Source organism: Canis lupus, chromosome 4 (genome assembly GCF_048164855.1).
Source record: "Canis lupus baileyi chromosome 4, mCanLup2.hap1, whole genome shotgun sequence".
Taxonomy (NCBI): Eukaryota; Metazoa; Chordata; class Mammalia; order Carnivora; family Canidae; genus Canis; species Canis lupus.
In genome coordinates this window covers 58,284,467-58,305,999 of record NC_132841.1, presented here as the reverse complement: position 1 = coordinate 58,305,999, position 21,533 = coordinate 58,284,467, and the positions used below count along the sequence as shown (strand labels likewise).

Here is a 21,533-nt window from a genome sequence, read left to right as displayed (position 1 = left end):
GGCCGGAGCGCCTCGGAACCGTCCCCGGAGGGCACGGCGGCCCTGGGGCTCGGTCTCCTTGGCGCAGTCCCACCCCCGCGTCAATCAGACCCTTCCCGCTTTGCGATTGGCCGGGGGCTCCCTTGGCCTCCCCGGCGCCCACCTCCTAGCTGCTTGGGGTTTACTTCCCCAAAGTACACGGGCCCCACCTTGTGGAGCAACCGCTCCTGCACGGACAACGGATCTCCGCCCAGGGGAAACACATCTTGACGAATGGGAGCGGCCCCACGCATTCATTGGCTGCTCTGGACATCACTCAAAGGACTCCCCGCCCTCCTTTCGACGTCCCGTGAAGTGATTGGCCGCCCTCCGTGCCAATCCGTTACTAGGGAAACGAGATCCTCAGAGTCTCATAGGCAGGAGTCAAAGCCAATCAAGAGCCACGCCTTCACCCCGAGTCAGTGCCCAATCGCTGCTCGAAGAGCGCAGAGGACGCAGTTGGGATTGGTCAGCCGGCTGCTCGACCTGGCCGCAGCAAGTTAGGCTGAGGCACGGTTATATAGACCGGCGACGGAGCACGCGTGTGTGCGGACGCAGTTGCGTGAGGGGATTTCGCCTTCCGCCGTGCCGTGGAGCAGAGCTTGTTCCTCTCCCTCTCAGCCGCGCAGGTACGCCCGGGTGTGGGTGTGGGCGGGGCGGGGCAGGGCGGCCCCGGGGCCGAGACGAGCCGGGGCGCCTGAGAGAGAAGTCCGGGCGGCGGCGGCGGCGGCGCGGTGGTGGTGGTGGCGGTGGTGGCGGTGGTGGCCTCCGCGCGAGGCGTGCGCACCGCCCCCCCCAACGGCCGCAGGCGGGCGCCGGGCGCGCGGAGTTTCCCCGCCCCCTCCGCGCCGCGCTCTCACCGGTCGGCGCGCGTGGCCGTGTCCGCGTCCGCCGCATGCGCGTGCCACGCCCAACGGTCGCGCGGGCCGGGAGCGAGCGGCGGCCGCCGCCCGGGCCCCAGGGCCGTGTCGGGAGCCCGGGGCCCCGCGCGGCCTGCTCGCCGGCCTCTCCCGCTGCCGCGCGCCCGCAGAGTCCCCGCCCCCCCCCCGCCCCCGCCCCGCTCCCGGCGAGGGGCTGCGGCCCGGGCCGGCCCGGGAGCGCGAGGAGGCTTGGGCTTGGGAAGCAGAAGTGCTGCTGCTCCCGGGTTTTACAGGGAGTGGAAGGGGGGAGCGGCGAAGGCGCGGAGGATGCGTGGAAGGAGTAACCGCTCTTTTTTCTGAGCCGGGCCCTGTGCTGAGCAACTTGGGTGGCTCTCCTGTACTCCACGGCGGTCCGGCGAGGTAGGTGCGGCGAGTTGCCTTTTTTGCAGTGGATCCGGACGTCCAGAGGCGGAGAGACGCGGTCCCCGGCACGCCGACGGTAAGGGGCAGGCAGCGGGGGCCCCCGGGCCGCGTGACCGCCGGGCCCCCGGCCTGTTTGCGTCCTGGAGCCGGTGCCCTCGGAGGGAGCACTGGTCCCCGGGGAGGCCAGCGCGGCGGCATCTGTGCTGGGGCCGCTTGTGGGCTTGCAGGGAGGCGCGGCGACAAAGGACACGGAGGGCTTTGGGCTTGCGGTCCGCGTGTGAGCGCACGGCCAGCTGATGGATGCGCCGCCCGCGGAGCTTCCGGAGAAAGGCGGCGCGGAAGTGCCGGCGAGCGCGGCCCGGGCTCCTGCGCAGATTTGTTAACTCGCCCCGCGACGGTGGGAAATCCCCGGCGGCCGCGGGCGTCAGGCTCTGCGCTGACACCTTAGACCTTTTTCGTCTTTTCTTGACCGAGGCAGACTTTTGAGAAAGACCGTCCGTGAGATAGTTCAAAACTTGCTCGTTTTGTCGTTGGACAACATGCGGGGCCGAGCGGGGGGTTTGTTCAGATGGGTGGGTTGAAATGTGAAGTCGGGGTGGAAAGGACGGTGCCCGGCTACAATATGAATTAAGCCTCTGGAGCTTATGCTCGCTGAATTATGAGTGATTGAGGTGTGTGAGGAATCGTGCCCTTGGGGCTAAAGTCGGAATCTTCTGTGGGTGAAAGCCTCTCTACATTCATTTCGTTTGTTTACCGTTTACTGTTCGGCTCCCGCGTGTAGTATATGCGAGTATGGAACACACCTTCAGAGGGGAGCTTATATATTTGCGATTTCTAAAAGCCATTATGCTCCCTGTCTTAATAAAATAGTTACAGGTCCAGACCATTACTTGACATCACAAACGTCTCTACTTGAGGTAAAACTAACAAAAGTTTGGGCATTGGCTCTAATGAATTAATTTTGCTTGGAATGGCTTTCAACCTCTTATTTGTTTTTGGTTTTGTTTTTGTTTTTTTAAATATGTATTTATGATAGTCACAGAGAGAGAGAGAGAGGCAGAGACACAGGCAGAGGGAGAAGCAGGCTCCATGCACTCCCTCTTATTTGTTTTTTAAAGCCTTTAGGATTAGACTTTGAATAAGAATTTTTTGCAGACAGAGGGAACTTTAGCATTTACATCCTCCTCAGCAAACTAAAACACTACAAGGAAGCTTAATATTTGTAAGTGTTTCCATTTACCCGTACTTTCCATGTTTCTTAACAGAAAGTAGCAATAAAGGATCAAAATATTGTATGGTCCAAGTTCTTAATGTTTAGTTGGTATTGCTTTAGACTGTAACATTGTTTTACTTAAAACGTGCCTTCATGTAGCAATTCTAGTTACCTTTATTTAGATGGTCTTAACTATTGAGTTAGCATTTTAGGTTTCAAATTTTAAAACATAATAACATACATTTAAACTGTTAACTTGGAGTCCAGCTAATGGTGTTAGTGCTCAGGGTAAAATAGATTAGGATGACATTTGCTTGTGCCTTAATTGAGGAAGAATTTTGTTTCCCTTTCAGATATTTCTTAGCCTGTTCTTTGCCTCGCCTCCGGCCTCCATTGGGTAGGAATATGAAAACTGGTAATTTACAAATTGGTAGCCCAGTGTCTCTCCATGTATGGATTTATTAAGAACAAATGAAGCAGATTGTAATAATATGAGAGTAGCGTGCCTTCCTTCTTCCCAGCCAAGTCAGGTTACTTCTGTTATTGCTAAATCCTTTCTGTTTAGGCTTTTGTATTTCTGATAGAAAAGTAGGCAGTTCTTTGTTCTTTATTTAACTCACATTAGGTTTGCTGTTCTCAGCTGACAGTCTGCTAAGAGTGCATCAGAAGATTTGGTAATGTTTGTTGCTGACCTATTTTGCAGTAGTTCTTGTAATTTTCATTATTTGACTTGTTATAGTACTTTGAATAGAAAGTAAAGGGTAGAGGTTAGTTTAAGCTTTTTTACCTTTGTGAATTGTATATGGTTCATAGGATGAATAGGGCAATGGCAGGTAAGAAATGAAATTTAATATAAAGCCTCAATTTGTAACTGAAAGCAGTGTTTTTTTTTGCCCGTTTAATAAAGTTATCTCTCTGATTTTTTCACATTTTGTAACTCATTTTTTTTAAATGATATTTTAGAATTCGGTTATGCATTGTTCAGCAGATGGGTTTAAAAAATGCCCCCCACCCTTTCAGTTAACAACTAGTGAGAAAAACCTTTAGTTGCAACACTGTCCTTCCAGCATGGAGTTAAATTTAGACTCAGCAATTGTAATCTCACTTGTAGTTGGTGATCACACACTGGTGGTTAATTGGGTTTATTATATTTTTATTTTTTTATTTTTATTATTTATTTATTTTTTTAAAAAAAATTTTATTTATGATAGTCACAGATAGAGAGAGAGAGAGGCAGAGACACAGGCAGAGGGAGAAGCAGGCTCCATGCACCGGGGGCCCGACGTAGGACCCGATCTCAGGTCTCCAGGATCACGCCCTGGGCCAAAGGCAGGCGCCAAACCGTTGCGCCGCCCAGGGATCCCCTTATTATATTTTTAAATCTCAAAAATCAGCTTTATACTTTTATTGAAGTATTCTTGGACACCCTGTTTGGCTTTGGCCAGAGAAGTTGAATTGCAAGCCAGGTAATACGGTGAAGAGCTAGGAATAATCTCCACACGAAGAGTGGGCTTTATGAAACAAAGTAATTCAAAAAATTTCACAGATTGTGGCCTTAGTAAATGTTTTTAGATGGCTTTGAATGCTAGATTTCTCCTTTTGTTCTCTGGTGGTCCGTCATGTGATATTGTTTAGCTGTTCACCTTGTTGTCTTTCCGTTACTTAATGATAATTTTTTAGAGATTTCTTTATTTTAGAGAGAGAGAGCATGAGCTAGTGAGCTGGTGGGGGCTGGAGAAGGAAAGGGATAGAGGGAGAGAGTGTCACAAGCAGACTCCACAGTGAGTGTGAAGCCCCACTGGGAGCTTGATGTTCCAATCCTGAGATCAAGACTTGACCCAAAACCCTAGAGTCCGATGCTTATTGACTGAGCTACCCAGGTGCCTCAGGTATTTAATAATCATTAAAGTAAATGTTAGAGCTGGTTCAGAAAAAGGGGCCTCCTAGATGGGACACACTTCTGCTTTGTAGGGATGTCATCCTTGGTGGCTGTTAACTTAATTGGCTATGTAACAGTATCATTGTGTGTTTGTATAGCCCTTTTATGTTCTAAAAGTGCTTTTACATAGCTTAGTGTTCTTATCTTTTTACTTATAAAAAGAACAAGCTCTGAAACCCAAATAGTTGTATATTTTGTAGAGCTTGTATATCTAGTAGGGCACTGTAGACTGTTCTATCTTAGCTTTTTCCTTACTCAAAAACGTTTGAAAGTTTCAGAATTTAGAAGGTGTGTGACAAATACTTGACTTTCTAGGCTTTTGTAGGCTATACCTCAAGTATACTCTGGACTCTGAGCTTGCTCTTTGCTTTGTGAGATCTGAAGGGTGGGAAATTCATGTTTTTAGGAATTTGTAGATGAGACAGTAGTATTAATTACAAGATAGTTTTACATTTCAGTCTATGAGAAAGAACATAGACTGTTGCCTAATTATAAATCCATCTGACTGGCTTTTAACTTTGGAGTGGGGAATGGATGCTAAAAAACCAAGACAAACTAGTGAATTGTTAAGTTTTTCAGCTCTGTCTTGAAGTTTCTTCTTTTGAGTTTAAGATAGCTAAGAAATTGACATTGAATGAAATACTGTTAACTAAATGATTGCCCTTATTTGGATTTCCTTATTTTTTTTTCTACTAATGTCCTTTTTCTGTATCAGGATCCAATCCAAGATATACCCCCATTGCATTTAGTCCTCCTGTCTCTTTAGTCTCTCTCTGATATGTGACAGTTTCTGTCTTTTGTCTTTTGTGATCTTGACCCTTGATCTCAGTTGGGCTACATCATGAGTAAGTAGACTGAGGTTATGAATTTGGGGGAAAGAATACCACAGAGGTGAGACTTAAGTCTTCTTATCACATCAGGGGGACATTAATTTACTGGTTGAATTTAGCCTTGGTAAGTTGAATAAAGTGGTACTTAAAGTCTGCCAGGTTAGGGTTTTTTCTCTTATTTTGTTTATTAAAAACCAGTCCCCAATGCCTGAGTGGCTCAGTTGGTTCAGTTGAGCGTCTGCCTTTTGGCTTGGGTCATGATGTCCATCCAGGTCCTGGGATCTAGCTGGCATCGGGCTCTCTGCTGTGCAGGGAGCCTGCTTCTCCCGCTCCCTCTGCTGCTCCCCCTGCGTGTATGCGCTCTCCTCTGTTGAATAAATAAATAAAAAATATATATTTTAAAGTTTATATATTTAGAAAAAGTCGCCCGGGGGAGGAGGATCTGAATTTGTGGACCTGTATTAGCTGTATATTAAAGCTACCATTGTAATTATTAAGTATTTGGGGGAGACACTTCGAAGCTATTCTAATACTGTTTCTTTAAAGGTTCCCTCCTTTCAGCATTTATTAGTGGATCTTGCTTTTGGCTATTTTTTTTTAAAAGAATTTATGTATTTATTCATGAGAGAGAGAGAATGGCAGAGACACAGGCAGAAGGAGAAGCAGGCTTCATGCAGGAAGCCCGATGTGGGACTTGATCCCAGGACTCCAGCCCTGAGCCAAAGGCAGACGCTGAACCGCTTGTGGCTATTATTTGTAGTGTTTTAATGGTGATTCTTTATTTCCTTTGTTTCTTCTGCCTTTGAAATTCCTCTGTAGGGCAGATTTGTTTCTTCTGTCCAGTTTATTTTATTAAGACTTTATTTTCTTACTCATTAATTTATTTATTTTTTTTAATTTTTTATTTTTTCATTAATTTCTTTATATCACTATGGAGTCATGGATATTTTATTCTTTGGGTTCTTAATCCAATGTTATCTAACTTTGATTTTTTTTTTTTTTTTTACTTATTTAATTGCTCAGATTGTTCCAATTTTGGCCCTTGTGTCCTTTTAGTATTCCCCTATGCTTTGTGTTTTTTGTTTTTAAAAGCATTTTCTTTATCAGGTACCTAAGGCTCACCTTGTATTTTGCCTTTCCCAGCCCTAGGGTCAACCATTTCTCCAAGGAGCTATCATGAAGAATTTTGAAAGGAAGTGACAGGTGGTAAATGTGAAGAGTTTAGAAAATAGATTGAATAGTAGATCCAGTGATGGTGATAGTGCTCTTGCTTTGAGCATAGACAGTGGCTTTTATATTAGAATTTCTCTAGTTCTGGGACACCTGGATGGCTCAGTGGTTAAGTGTCTGCCTTTGGCTTAGGACGTGATCCTGGAGTCCTGGGATCCAGTCCCATATTGGGCTCACTGCATGAAGCCTGCTCCTCCCTCTGCTTGTGTCTCTGCCTCTCTCTTTGTGTGTCTCATGAACAAATAAAATCTTAAAAAACATGAAATTAAAGTTTCTCTGGTTCTAAGAAAACATTTTGGTTTTTCTTAATACCTAAACCAAATTTCAAATGTTTGAATACATAGCATAAGCTTGCTACAAAATTTATGACAATTTAATATATACTCCTGTCAGTACATAAAAACCTTTGGTGTTTATTTTTTCTTATTGGTCTTTGATAAATTATTAAAATAGGATAAAAAGACCACTTCAATATCCTAGCAGTTAGAATTGACGATTAGCATTTTGCATCACTCTTTTAAGTAGGATTTCTTTTCTTACATAGGTTCCCATTCCACTCTTCTCCTAGGCTGTTTTTGTTGGAATTAAAAATATTTTAGGGGTGCTTGGGTGGCTTAGTCAATTAAGTCTCTACCTTCTGCCCAGGTCATGATCTCAGGGCCTTGGGATCAAGCCTGGCCCCTGGCTCTCTGCTCACTGGGGAGTCTGGTTCTCCCTTTGCCCTTCCCTCACTGCTTGTGCTGACTCTCTCTCTCTCTCTCTCTGAAATAACACTTTATTTTTTTTTAAGATTTAATTTATTTATTCATGAGAGACACGAAGAGAGAGAGAGAGAGACAGAGAGAGAGAGAGACAGACGGAGACACAGGCAGAGGGAGAAGCAGGCTCCATGCAGGGAGCCTGACATGGGACTCGATCTCAGGTCTCCAGGACCATACCCTGGGGTGAAGGCAGTGCTAAACTGCTGAGCTACCCGGGCTGCCCTCTCTCTCTGAAATAAATAAAATCTTAAATTTTTTTAGGGATGCCTGAGTGGCTCTGTGATTGAGCGTTTGCCTTTGGCTCAGGTTGTGATCCTGGGGTCCTTGGATTGAATCCTGCATCAGTCTCCCCACAGCAGCCCGCTTCTCTCTCTGCCTCTCTTTCTGTGTCTCATGAATAAATCTTTAAAAAAATTTTTTAAAAGCTTTTTTAACTGCACATATTTAAAGTGTACAGTAATTTTTGTCACTGTTTATATCTGTGAAACCTTCACTACAATCAATATAGTGAACATACACACCCATCACCCCCAAGTTTTTCCATGCCCCTTTGCATTGTCTCTTTCCTATTTCCTGTCTTTTCTGCCCGGAGGAATTTATTTGCTGTCACTGAAAATTGCATCTTATGCATTTTATGCAATCTGCAGTTTTTATGTAAGTGGTATCCTACAGTATGTGCTTTTGAATTTTTTTCTCCTGTAAGTACACCATAGTTTATCTACTCATCTGCTGGTGGATATTTGGTTTGGTTCTAGCTTTTGGCTGTTTAAAGCTTCCTAAGAAACTGCCTAACTTTTCCAAAGTGGTTGTACCATTTAACATTCTCGCCAGCAGAGTTTTGAGGGTTATACTCTGTATCCTGGCCAATATTAGCATTTAAAATTTTTGTCGTTCTACAGGCAGACCCCGGTGGCGCAGCGGTTTGGCACCGCCTGCAGCCCGAGGTGTGATACCGGAGACCCTGGATCGAGTCCCATGTCAGGCTCCCTGCATGGAGCCTGCTTCTTCCTCTGCCTGTGTCTCTGCCTCTCTCTCTCTGTGTGTCTATGAATAAATAAATAAATAAAATCTTAAAAAAATAAATAAAACTTTTGTCGTTCTAGCAGGTGTAGTGGTACCTCACTGTGGGTTTAATTTGCATTTCTGTGATTACTAATGATTGACATTTTCATGGACTTACTTGGCATTCAGATAGTTTCTTTGGTGGAATGTTTCTTTATTTCTTGCTCATATTTTATAGGATTGTTACTCGGTTTTGATAGTTCTTCGGGAATCCCTGGGTGGTGCAGCGGTTTGGCGCCTGCCTTTGGCCCAGGGCGCGGTCCTGGAGACCCGGGATCGGATCCCACGTCGGGCTCCCTGCATGGAGACTGCTTCTCCCTCTGCCTGTGTCTCTGCCTCTCTCTCTCTCTGTGTGACTATCATAAATAAATAAAAATAAAAAAAAATAATAAAGTAAAACACTTCAAGTTAAATTTTTAAAAAAATTTAGAGAGTGTGAGAATGCATGTACAAACAGTGGGGGAAAGGCAGAAGGACAAGAAGACTCCCTGCCGAGGAGGGAGCCTGACTGGGGCTCTTGGGGCTTTATCTAGGGCTCTGAGATCATGACTTGAACTGAAGTCAGATACTTAACCACTGAGCAACCCAGGCATGCCATTGAGTTAAATTTTAAGATGATGCGATGCGTGAAGGGGGTTCATTTTTTTCTATATCTGAGTGTGTAACTGATCCACCATTTGTTGAACAGAGCTATCCTTTTTCTGTCAGATTATCTGCATTTAATATTGAAAATCCCAATTGTCCGTTTATGTGTGCATATATTTTTCTTTTTTTTTTTTAAAGATTTTATTTATTCATGAGAGAGAGAGAGAGAGAGAGAGAGGCAGAGACCCAAGCAGAGGGAGAAGCGGGTTCCATGCTGGGAAAACCCAATGCAGACTTGATGCAGACTCCATCCCGGGTGTCCAGGATCACGCCCTGGGCTGAAGGCGGCGCTATACCACTGAGCCACCCGGGCTGCCCTGTGCATATATTTCATAAGTATTCTGTTCCTTGGATCTGTTTGTTTTTACGTCCATACTGTTTTAAAAATAAACGTACCTGTGAACAATATCTGATGTTTCTAAACACGTTTAAAAGCTGTTTTGCAGTACATATTCAGGTGCTGACTTTTCATTTTAATATTGTTTTTGAGATCTCTTTCATGCTGACTTTGACCGCTATAAATAGGATGACTTTGTCTTGGTTTCCCAGGGACAGCCCTAATTCACTCTAGTTAACCTGCTATAATTATAAATATAAATAGTACTGCTTTTCTATCTTATAAGTGCCCCATTTGATGATCTTAGATAAAGGAGGTTTGAGTAATAGGCATAAATGCAACTTAATCCATCCATTTCCCATATGACAGACACATAGGTTATTCTTAGGTTTTAGAAATAGGGTGGCAGTTAATTTCTCAGTTTGTCTTGTGCACATGAGTGACTTGTGTATATATCTAGAAGAGAGTTAATAGATTCATTGGAACATTTTTGATTTCTTTTTAAAGATTTTATTTATGAGAGACAGAGAGGCAGAGACACAGTCAGAGGGAGAAGCAGGCTCCATGCAGGGAGCCTGACATGGGACTCGATCCTGGTCTCCAGGATCATGCCCTGGGCTGAAGGCCACGCTAAACTGTTGAGCCACCCAGACTGCTTGACTGGTATTTTAATACTTCAGGATATGTTCCGTGAGAACTGGTAGGTCTTAAAAAAAAAAAAATTTTTTTTTTTAATTTTTAGAGTTTATTTCTAAATATTTAGAGCACTTGTGAGTGTAGGGGTAGGGCAAAGGGGAAGGGAGAAAGAATCCCAAGCAACTCTGTTTAGCAGGAGACCTGGGCTGAACGCAGGATTTTGAGATCATTGACTTTGCCAGAGTAAGCTCTACTATTAAAAATTCAGGTGGAGGGAACCCTGGGTGGCGCAGCAGTTTAGCGCCTGCCTTTGGCCCAGGGCGCGATCCTGGAGACCCGGGATCGAGTCCCACATCGGGCTCCCGGTGCATGGAGCCTGCTTCTCCCTCTGCTTATGTCTCTGCCTCTCTCTCTCTCTCTGTGACTATCATAAATAAATAAAAATTTAAAAAAAAAAGAATTTAAAAAAAAAAAAATTCAGGTGGTTTATGACTGGTCTTCATCATGGTTCCCTGCTTTTGGAACAGAAATAATTACAGCTTTTTAGACTCCGTTAAAGGAAGCACATTTAACGTTCTTGTGAACTTCAGCAAAATTATTGATGGAAACTTCTTTAAAGTTGCCATGCAATCTAGTAACTTGGGGTTAAGTAGGAATTTTTTTTAAAGATTTATTTATTCATGAGAGACACACAGAGAGAGGCAGAGACACAGGCAGAGGGAGAAGCAGGCTCCCGCAGGAGCCCAGTGAGGGACTCGATCCCAGGACTCTGGGATCTCTCCCCAAGCAGAAGGCAAATGGTCAACCGCTGAGTCACCCAGGCATCCCCATGTACTGTACCTTAATCATGCTTTTCATTGTTTGCTCTGAGGGATCCAAGTGCCAACACAAAATGGTATTGTTGGAAAAATGATAGTATTACAGGCAAAAAGTGCATTCCTTCCTAAAATTGGAAAACTATTTTTTTTCTTAATTTTTATTTATTTATGATAGTCACACACAGAGAGAGAGAGAGAGGCAGAGACATAGGCAGAGGGAGAAGCAGGCTCCATGCACCGGGAGCCCGACGTGGGATTCGATCCCGGGTCTCCAGGATCCGGGATCGCGCCCTGTGCCAAAGGCAGGCGCTGAACCGCTGCGCCACCCAGGGATCCCGGAAAACTATTTTTTTTTAAAGATTTTATTTATTTATTCATGAGAGACACAGAGGCAGAGACATAGAGGGAGAAGCAGGCTCTCTGTGAGGAGCCTGATGCAGGACTCCATCCCAGGACTCCAGGATCACGATCTGGGCCCACGGTAGATGCTCAACCACTGAGCCGCCTAGGGGCCCTAAACTTGGAAAACTTAAACAGAAAGTATTCTGATACAATCTTCTAAAAAAGCAAAGTAAATAGATATTTTAAGACCAATTTGAAGGTGAAACTAAGAACTTTTTAGGAGAATGCTTGGCTCTTAGACTTTAGCCCTGAAAGTTGTGAGAAAGTAACCAGATAAAACTTACTGCACTTGAAAAAATTGAAATTGGATCATCCATACCTGCTGCTAGTAAATACACGGAGATGTATTCTCAGATTAGTGTAAGTATCCCACTCATAATAATAAAAATCATAAGAGTGGAGTTAGTTTATTTATGGAATATAAGTCTAAGCAGATTTTAGGGCAGCCCGGGTGGCTTAGTGGTTTGGTGCTGCCTTCGGCCCAGGCCCTGATCCTGGAGACCTGGGATCAAGTCCCACGCCTGGCTCCCTGCACGGAGCCTGCTTCTCCCTCTGCCTGTGTATCTGCCTCTCTCTCCCTGTGTTTCTCACGAATAAATAAAATCTTTAAAAAAAAAAAAAGCCTAAGCAGATTTTAAAGATCTGTTCCATAGAGCTAAAATATGTATGATTGCATACCACTAGTTTTACTGGATGTTGGTGGACCCTTTCTTGCATTTTTTGATTTTGAAAATGATGTATGTTGCCCTTAGGGCATTGTAGCAATACAGAGGTGTATGAATTTTACTGTTTTTAATTGTTCCATAGCATTTCATTATGTAAATTGTATAGAATATAACTTTCTGTAACACTGCAAAAGTACTTTTTATATCTTATGCTTATATGTTTTTCTACCTGTGTTGTTTTTATTTACACCTTTTGTTTTTTAATAATCATTTTTGCATGGACAGTTCACGAGTAATAAAGTTAACCCTTCCTGAAAAGAAAAAGTGATTACTATTCAGTTTTTAGGTTGCTAGTGTTGGGAATAAAGGGAGATGAATGTTTTGACTGTTATTTTCTAGTAGCTTTTCTCAAGGGAAATAACTCCTCTTGGCTTTGATGAGTAAAGATTAAGATTACTTCAGAAATCTTTCAGTTCAGCAAACTTTTTTACCTAGCATAAGACTAAAATAGTGTTGCTTATAAGAAAAGTAAAACTTAAATGCTTTAATTTTTAAAAAGAGCAGGAGTTTTGTTTTTTTTTTTTGTAAAGATTTTTATTTATTCATGGGAGACCCACAGAGAGAGAGAGAGAGAGAGGCAGAGACACAGGCAAAGGGAGAAGCAGGCTCCATGCAGGGAGCCTGATGTGGGACTTGATCCCGGGTCTCCAGGATCACGCCCTGGGCTGTAGGCGGTGCTAAACCGCTGAGCCTCGAGGGCTGCCCAAGAGCAGGAATTTTTATACATAACAGCACACACATAAGTAAGACCATTGTAGATTCATGATGCATGTTTTAAAAATTAAGATACGTGTACACTGATTAGATTTTACAGTTTGTGCAGTTAAATCCTGTAGGCACGCAGAAAGTCTTCCCTATGTAACATTCATAGGCTGGATTACAACAATCATAAAGTCAGCTTAGAATTTCTCTGAAAAGTTAGTTTTACATTAAGTATTTGGGCTTCTATAATTCAAAGTACTCTGTACAAAAATTCTCAGAATAATCATCCAGTATTTTAGTACTGCTAGCAGAGTTCTTAAGTAGTCTTCTGGGAACAGAAAAGGGTGGGATGTGAAAATGCTTTCTTTAATTAGAGTTAGTTAATAATTAGAGTTAATAGTAACAGCTTACTTTCAGCGCTTGCTACTTATTTTTTTATTTTTAAAGATTTTATTTATTTATTCATGAGAGGCACACAGAGAAAGAGACAGAGACACAGGCAGAGGGAGAAGCATGCTCCATGCAGGGAGCCCAATGTGGGACTTGAACCCGGGTCTCCAGGATCACACCCTGGGCTGCCCAGTGCTTGCTATTTAATAGACAGGTTTTGCAGTTATGATTTTGATTTTATGAAAGAACTGGGGTGCATAGAGATTAAGTTACTAGCCCAAGAGCACAGCAAGTGAATGGTATTGGAGATTTTTTTTTTTTTAGGATTTTATTTATTGGGATCCCTGGGTGGCGCAGCGGTTTGGCGCCTGCCTTTGGCCCAGGGCGCGATCCTGGAGACCCGGGATTGAATGCCACATCGGGCTCCCGGTGCATGGAGCCTGCTTCTCCCTCTGCCTGTGTCTCTGCCTCTCTCTGTCTGTGACTATCATTAAAAAAAAAAAAAAAAAAAATTAAAGATTTTATTTATTAATGAGAGACACAGAGGCAGAGAGAGGGGCAGACAGGAGAAGCAGGCTCCATGCAAGGAGCCTGATACGGGACTGGATCCCAGGACTCTGGGATCATGCCCTGAGCTGAAGGCAGACACTCGGCCTCTGAGCCACCCAGGTGTCCCTTTATTTGAATCTCAGTACTTTCTCAGTATTCTAAAATTGAGCACTCAGTTTTAGATTTGCTTTAGATTTGGATGGTTCAGTGAAAACCGGTAAACTGAAGGTCATGTTTAGTATTTTTTTCCTCAAGCATTTCTTTCTATTTTACTTAGAGACAGTGTGCACAGGGATGTACAAGTGGGGGTGGAAGGAGAGAGAATCTCAAGCCGACCCCTCACTGAGTGGGGAGCATGATATGGGCTTTGCTCTCGATCCTGAGATCATGACTTGAGTCAAAATCAAGAATCCGACTTTTAACCCCCTGAGCTATCCAGGCACCCCTGAAAGCATTTTTTATATAGAATTTTGGAGGCGCAGTTTACAAATAATTAAATTATAGAATTTAAGGATTCAGCTTGAAGAATTTTTGCATCATATATTTATAATCATCATCCCCAAACAGTTGATTTTTTTTTTTAAACAGTTGATCCAAAAAAAAAAAAAAAAAAAAGTTGATCCTTAAGATGAGTTTGAACTCTGTGGGTCCACTTGTAGACGGATTTTTTTTTTTTAAATAATACATAACGGTTCTGGAAATGTATTTTCTCTTTATGATTCTCAATGTTTTCATTGCTGTAGCTTGCTTTATTGTAAGAATACAATATATAATACATATAACATACAAAGTTTGTCATTTGTTACTGGTAAGGCTTCTGGTCAGCAGTAGGCTAGTAATAAAGTTTCTGGGTAATCAAAGGTAAACGTGGATTTTCAGCTGTGGTTGGGGTGGGTGTCCATTCCCTTAACTGAGGGGGGGGCGCGGTATTTGAAAATCAACTTTACATACATTTCTCTAACCCCCCCCCCCCCATCCCTCTCAGGAATTTCTGAATTGTAGCACCACTTTTCTTTTGTGTTTTTTCTTAGTCCTTAAAGAAACAGTGTTGTGGCTGTTATCTTAATCTAACTTCTGAAAAACCTGACAAATGGATGATAAAAAATCCATTTTGGTTGTATAAAATTCTAATCTTTTGTGTGAGAATGTAGAACCAAAGAAAACTTTATTCTTTGTCAGACATTCAAGTTTTGGGGCTAGAAAGTTACATAAGAAATGATCTCTATTAAGAAACAATATTTAGGAAGAAGCTTGCATTCTTTTTTTTCAAAATGTTTTATCTGACCATGACTCATGAGGAATTCTTGAAATCTTTGGCTGTTTTAATTTAGAAATCAGTTTTTTTTTTTTAAAGCAGTGAAACAATCAATATAGTTTCTTTTCAATAAAATGTACATTATTTAGTCCCATGATCCCATGAAATGTTCCTTTTTTTTTTTATGGAGAGGTAATTGACAGGAATATTTTATTTTTTTGACAGGAATATTCTTTTTAAATAGTATTTCCATTTTCCTTTAAATTCATTGGTCCGTATTATAGAAGAGCTGAAAGGAGAGACTTCAGAGCCAGAGCTTCTACTGTAATGGAATTATATGGTGCTTGAAGTGTAAATATGAGCCCTTAGGAGGCTACAAGGGTATTTGAGGCAACACTGATGATTGACGTTAAAAGTTGTAACTTGAGTAGCAGAGTATTGAAAATTTGGTTTCAGCATAGCTATTGCATGTTTCTGAAGTTGAAAATTTCAATCTAAAATAAAGTACCACCTATTTAGAAAAAAATAAAAGATGCTAATTAAGAACCCAAAACATTCAATTATATTAAACCATTAAGCTAATAAAGAAAATTAATGTTGGAAACTTGGTAAATGATGTGGATTTTAGTATTGGCTTCAGAATTAATAACAAATCCACAAACGAGATGAAGTTTGATTTACCATATAAATATTTAGCTTTTCTTTTTTCTTGGTTTTAGGGGGATGACCTGAAATAAAACGTTGATAATGGTGTAACTAAACCAATAATGAACTTTCTTTATTCTTTTAATTTGAATTATGTAGGTAATCTCAACGAGAAAAGAGAAGCTTTAGTCTAGAGGTGGACAATAGATTATAATTTTTCTTACCTTTGATATATAATCTAGAGGATTTTCTTTATTTTGCATGGGGATATTGGATATCAGAAAAGTAGTTGCTAAAAAGATTTTTAGAAATTTGTTATAATGAGACTACTTGGCAGTATCAAAAGATGCAGTTAGGTTGATACTATTGGTCTAGTAATGATGACATTTATAATATTGACTGGGTAAGAAGATGAAACTTGAGAAGCAAGTGCAACTAGAATAGAAAAATAGGGGTTTACTTAATGTGTGCTGTTCCTCTATCCTGTTGTGAAAGTTCTCTTTAAATTGCCTTATATTGGGGATATATTGTATATTTTGGGTAATAGAGGGAAGCAAAACTTTCTACTCAGCCTCTTACTATGCTAGAAAATATGCAAGTACAACCTAATGGAATGAAAATATTAACGACCAGTTTCTGAGGAATTGGGAGAGAATGGTCTTCTGTGAGATCTGGTGGATGATCACAATGATGGAATCACATTGGATTTTTCCTTTTATTTGAGATTTGGTCAGATGTTAGTGACTTTTGATGAGAGTAGCTAAGCCCTTTTAAGAAAGTAAAAGTTATGTAGGAACTGTAATAAAAAAAAAAAGTGCAGTTGCTCTGGCTTAAATGAAGTAATGGGAAATCTTAAAACTTGAAAACCATAGGCTAGATGACTGTTAAGATCTTCAATGTCGGGATCCCTTGGTGGCTCAGCGGTTTAGTGCTTGCCTGCCGTCCAAGGCATGATCCTGGAGTCCTGGGATCAAGTCCCACATCAGGCTCCCTGCATGGAACCTGTTTCTCCCTCTGCCTGTGTCTCTGTCTCTCTGTGTGTCTCTCATGAATAAATAAATAAAATCTTTGAAAACAAAAAAAAAGGGGCAGCCCCGGTGGCGCAGCGGTTTAGCGCCGCCTGCAGCCCAGAGCATGATCCTGGAGATCCGGGATTGGGATCGAGTCCCACGTTGGGCTCTCTGTGTGGTGCCTGCTTCTCCCTCTGCCTGTGTCTCTGCCTCTCTCTCTCTCTATGAATAAATAAAATAAAATCTTAAAAAAAAAAAAAAAGATTTTCAATGTCCAACTCTGAAGTTCTCAAAAATTTAGGATCAGTGAGAACATCTGAAATTACTTTTTTTTTTCTTTTTTTTTTTTTGACTATGAGCCATGGAAGAAATAACAGCAATTTCTTGTTCTGCCTTTGAGTACATTAGTTTAGGACTTACGATCCAGATTCCTATTATTGATGTTCTCATAACTGCCTGCCGGTGAACTGCTCTCCATTGTGACTGGGAAGGTGTTCTGTATTGACCTCGTTCCTGTAATCTGGAGAAAATGCAGACCAACCTTGAACTAATTTCTTAGGTTTTGGTGAGATAAGTAGTAAATGGGACACATATTCAAGAATAATGCAGATGTATTAGATAAGGATAAACAAATCTCCACAAATTGTTCATAATTGACCGATCAAATTCATTCTTTCACCCATCCTTTGAGGAAACTGAAATAAAATTTCTTGCCTTTTGTACTGTAATTGATCTGTATATATATTTCTTTGTTTGCTTGTACGTTTAACTTCAGGATGATTTTATCTCCTCAAATGAAAAGTTGGATTGTCTCATACCAATGTCTTTTCAAAAAGTTTTAATTTGATCATAACTGACCATAATTGAGGACTTAGCTGTGTGTTAGTTGCCTTTCTTTTTTTTAAAAATATTTTATTTATTTATTTTTTAAAATTAAAAAAAAATTATTTATGATAGTCACACACACACAGAGAGAGAGAGAGGCAGAGACACAGGCAGAGGGAGAAGCAGGCTCCATGCAGGGAGCCCAATGTGGGATTCGATCCCGGGTCTCCAGGATCACGCCCTGGGCCAAAGGCAGGCGCTAAACTGCTGCGCCACCCAGGGATCCCAGTTGCCGTTCTTAATACTCAAAGATAAGTCATGATTTTGAGGTGTTGAAATTATTTTGTTGAGTAAGAACATTTTGTTTAACTCATTTTCAGATTATTTTTGGTTTCATCATAAACTAAGCATAGAATTTTTAGATTTTGTGGTTTCTCTATTAAAGATACTAAAAATTTTTCTGATTTAGTTTGACTAAAAACGTGATCATATGTTGTCTGTAGGTCAAAACTATATTTATCACCCTTGAATCTAATACTGCCACAAATAAGAATGTTTGGAATCTTAGAACTGGAACACTCTTAATTGGGTTTAAAAATATGGAAATTATGATAAGGTGCATGATGGAAAATGTGTACCTTTCAAGTTCTTATATTCATTCATTATAAAGAAATTGACTGTTGGGAATAATAATCCCCCCCCACCCCAAATTCATCAGATTGCAATAAATTTCAGTAAAAATCTCTCCTGGTGTGTTGTGTGGGTTTTATTTGTTCTTAAAACCAGAACTGTTGACATACCTTGTCTTACTTTGAGTTGATTTTATTTAAATGATTCTGTTTTCTCCCCTGCTACTTTCTTGCCTTGTAAGTTGACTATATTTGACTTTTTTTTTTTTTTTTTTCCCCAGGTTGAATTGACCAAAGCAATGGTTATGGAGAAGCCTAGTCCCCTGCTGGTCGGGCGGGAATTTGTGAGACAGTATTATACGCTCCTGAACCAGGCCCCAGACATGCTACACAGGTAAAACTTTTTTAAAAAAATTTTTATCCTGCATCATCTAATGTTTTTTAGCATGTGAGTACTTAGTACTTGATTCTCTTATGCATCATGCATAGTATATGCAAGTATGAAAGTCTCCTTCAGACAGTTGCATATATATTTGCGATTTCCAAAAGCCATTATGCTGTCTTAAAATAGTTGCAGGCCCAGACCATTCATTACTTGACATTACAAATGTCTCTTACTTGAGATAAAACAAAAGTTTTGGCATTGGCTCTTCTAAATTAATTTTGCTTCGAATGGGTTTGCTTGCAGTATTGTTGCATAATAGTGCTTTCTACATAAGAGCCAGTAAATGATAGCTGCTAAAATTATAATTTTATTTATTTTTTGTTTAGAAGTTATTTTAAAGATTTATTTGTTTGCGAGAGTGATCATGTACTCACACAAGCAGGGGAAGGGCCAAAGGGAGGGGGAGAGAATCTCAAGTAGATTCCCTGCTGAGCATCTAACCCCTGTGAGATGATCCCAACAACCCTGAGATACGACCTGAACTGAAATCAAGAGTTGGACACTTAGCACTGACTGATTGGACTGCCTAAGTGCCCCTAAAATTAGAATTTTAAGTAGAACATACAAATAGAAGGAAATTAGACTAAGTTACCTAGACTTTCACATTATCAGAAAAATAGTGCCTGAAAACATAAAGGAATAGAATTTGTGCTTTTGTTTGTTTTTTTTTGTGCTGTTTTTTGGTGAATCCTGAATATTTGGTATGAATATGTTCCTGTGATAATATTTTTATGTTGATGTGCTTTTAAAAATTGGGGAAGCTTGGGACACCTAGGTGGCTCGATTGGTTGAGTGTCTGCCTTGGGCTCAGGTCATGATCCCAGGGTCCTGGAATCAAGCCCCATGTCGGGTTGGGGAGCCTGCTTCTCCCCCTCCTTGCCTGTGCCTTCTGTCGCTCTCTCTCTCTCTCTCTCAAATAAATAAAATCTTTTATAAGAAAAAAATGAAGAAACTTTAGTGGAAATATTATAGGCTTGTAAATAAAGTTTTTTTTTTTTTTAAAGATTTTATTTATTTATTTATGAGAGACACAAAGAGGCAGAGACAGGCAGAGGGGGAGAAGTAGGCTCCCTGTAGATAGTCTGATGCAGGACTCGATCCCAGGACCCCAGGATCACAACCTGAGCCCAAGGCAGATGCTCAACCACGGAGCCACCCTGGTGTCCCATAAATAAAGTTCTTAAACATGGAAAGCTTTACTAAAACCATGTTTACAGATGTTCTTGTATGGACGTGCAAACATTTTAACATACTGTCTTCTTTTTACTTGATAATCTGGGGTCCTCTTATAACGATAGTACATGTATCGCATTCATTTAGTATCCACATAGTTAATTTATAGAGATGTAGCATATATTAATCCTCAGTGATGAGTTTGTCAGTTGCTTCCATTATTTCCTTTAACAGTCTTGCATTATATAGAACTATAAATATGTCTGTGTGGACTTGTTAGAATAATTTTTCTTTCTTTTTTTTAAAGATTTATTTGAGAGAGAGCGAGCATGCTCTTGCGTGCTCCACCCTCTCATGTGCTCTTAGCGACTGTGCCACCCAGATGCCCCTAGAATAATTTGAGATTTTGAAATATATATTTCCTAGACCAGACTCTTTTCCTCTATACTTTGACCAGCTTGTGTATTGGATATCATATGCTTATTGTGTGCAAAAGAAAATTTATAAATATGTTTTGAGTCCTTGCTCTGAAAATACCCCCTTTTTTTTTTTTTTTGTAAAAGATTTTATTTATTTATTCATGAAAGACACACAGAGAAGTAGAGACATGCAGAGGGAGAAGCAGGCTCCCCACAAGGATCCTGGCATGGGACCCTATCCTAGGCCTCCAGGATCATACCCCCGGCTGCGCTAAACTGCTGAGCCACCCAGGCTGCCCCTTTGACCTGTTATCTTTTGATCTTTACAAAAACCTTTAGTAAGGCACTGTCACGATAACTTTATTTTGCAGATAAAGATGGTAAGGAGTTAAAAATCTGGTGCTGATAGGACTATTAAGTGATTGAAAAGATTTGAAAAGTTTTCTTATTTTTGTTGTTTTATGTAAAAATTTGATTTTATGCCCTCAGGTTAGATAAGTTTGGAATTTGAAAAGGACTGAGAGTTGAAAGATAGCTAAATGAATTGATATATTTCTTGTCAATATTGATATTAATTGACTCAAAGACCTCTTTTTTCCACATTTTATCTCTGAAGTACAGCTTAGATATACAGGCATATCTTGTTTTGTGTTTTGCTTTATGGTGCTTTGCAGAAACTGCATTTTTTTGCAAGTTAGAGGTTTGTGGCAATCTTACATGGAGTGAGCTTATTGGTGCCATTTTTCCAATAATATTTGCTCACTTTGTGTCTTTGTCACATTTTGGTAATTCTTAGAATATTTCAAGCTTTTACACTATTATATTTATTGGTAATTTACGATCAGTGATCTTTTTTGTTATTATTTTGGGACTCATGCCCATTCATAGAAGACTGAACTCTTTTTTTTTTTTTAAAGATTTATTTATTTACTCAGAGAGAGAGAAAGGCAGAGACACAGGCAGAGACAGAAGCAGGCTCCATGCAGGAAGCCCGATGTGGGACTCGATCCTGGGTCTCCAGGATCACACCCCAGGCTGCAGGAGGCGCCAAACCGCTGCACCACCGGGGCTGCCCCTGAACTCTTTTTTTAAAATTATTTTTTATTTTTATTTTTTAAAAAGATTTTTATTTATTCATGAGGGACACAGACAGAGGGAGAAGCAGGCTCTGCACATGGAGCCCGATGTGGGACTTGATCCCCGGACCCGGGATCACTCCCTGAGCTGAAGCCAGACGCTCAACTGCTGGGCCACCCAGGTGTCCCTGAACTCCTTTTTTTTTTGGTAAAGATTTTACTTATTTGAAAGAGAACAAGAAGGTGAGCACAAGTGGGGAAGGGGTGGGGTTGAGGTAGAAGCAGACTCCCTGCTGAGCAGGGAGCCTGATGCAGGGCTCAGTCCCAGGACCTGATCATGACCTGATTTGAAGGCAGCTGCTTAACTGACTAAGCCACTCAGGTGCCCCAAAACCATGAACTTAATGTTAAATAAAGGTGTATCCTCTGAATTCTCCACTGACAGCTATCCCCCATCTCTACCTTTTTCTTGAAACACAACAATATTGAAATTAGGCCAGTTACTTAACTGTTAAA

The 21,533-nt window shown here is 41.2% G+C and overlaps 1 protein-coding gene across 3 annotated transcripts in view; it reads left to right on the top strand.

Annotated features, from left to right (window-relative positions):
• Positions 1–489: 489 nt before the first annotated feature.
• Positions 490–21,533, top strand: part of G3BP1 (G3BP stress granule assembly factor 1) — a 43,752-nt gene continuing 22,708 nt past the window's right edge. The window contains exons 1-2 of one of the 3 annotated variants that reach the window (XM_072824426.1): positions 490–647; positions 18,186–18,298. In XM_072824426.1, coding sequence (XP_072680527.1) covers positions 18,204–18,298 — 95 coding nt within the window. In that variant the 5' untranslated portion in view covers positions 490–647; positions 18,186–18,203. Of the gene's footprint in view, positions 648–1,142; positions 1,299–1,356; positions 1,378–18,185; positions 18,299–21,533 lie in introns of those variants that run through there. The other 2 variants (XM_072824427.1, XM_072824428.1) reach the window with 2 other exon arrangements.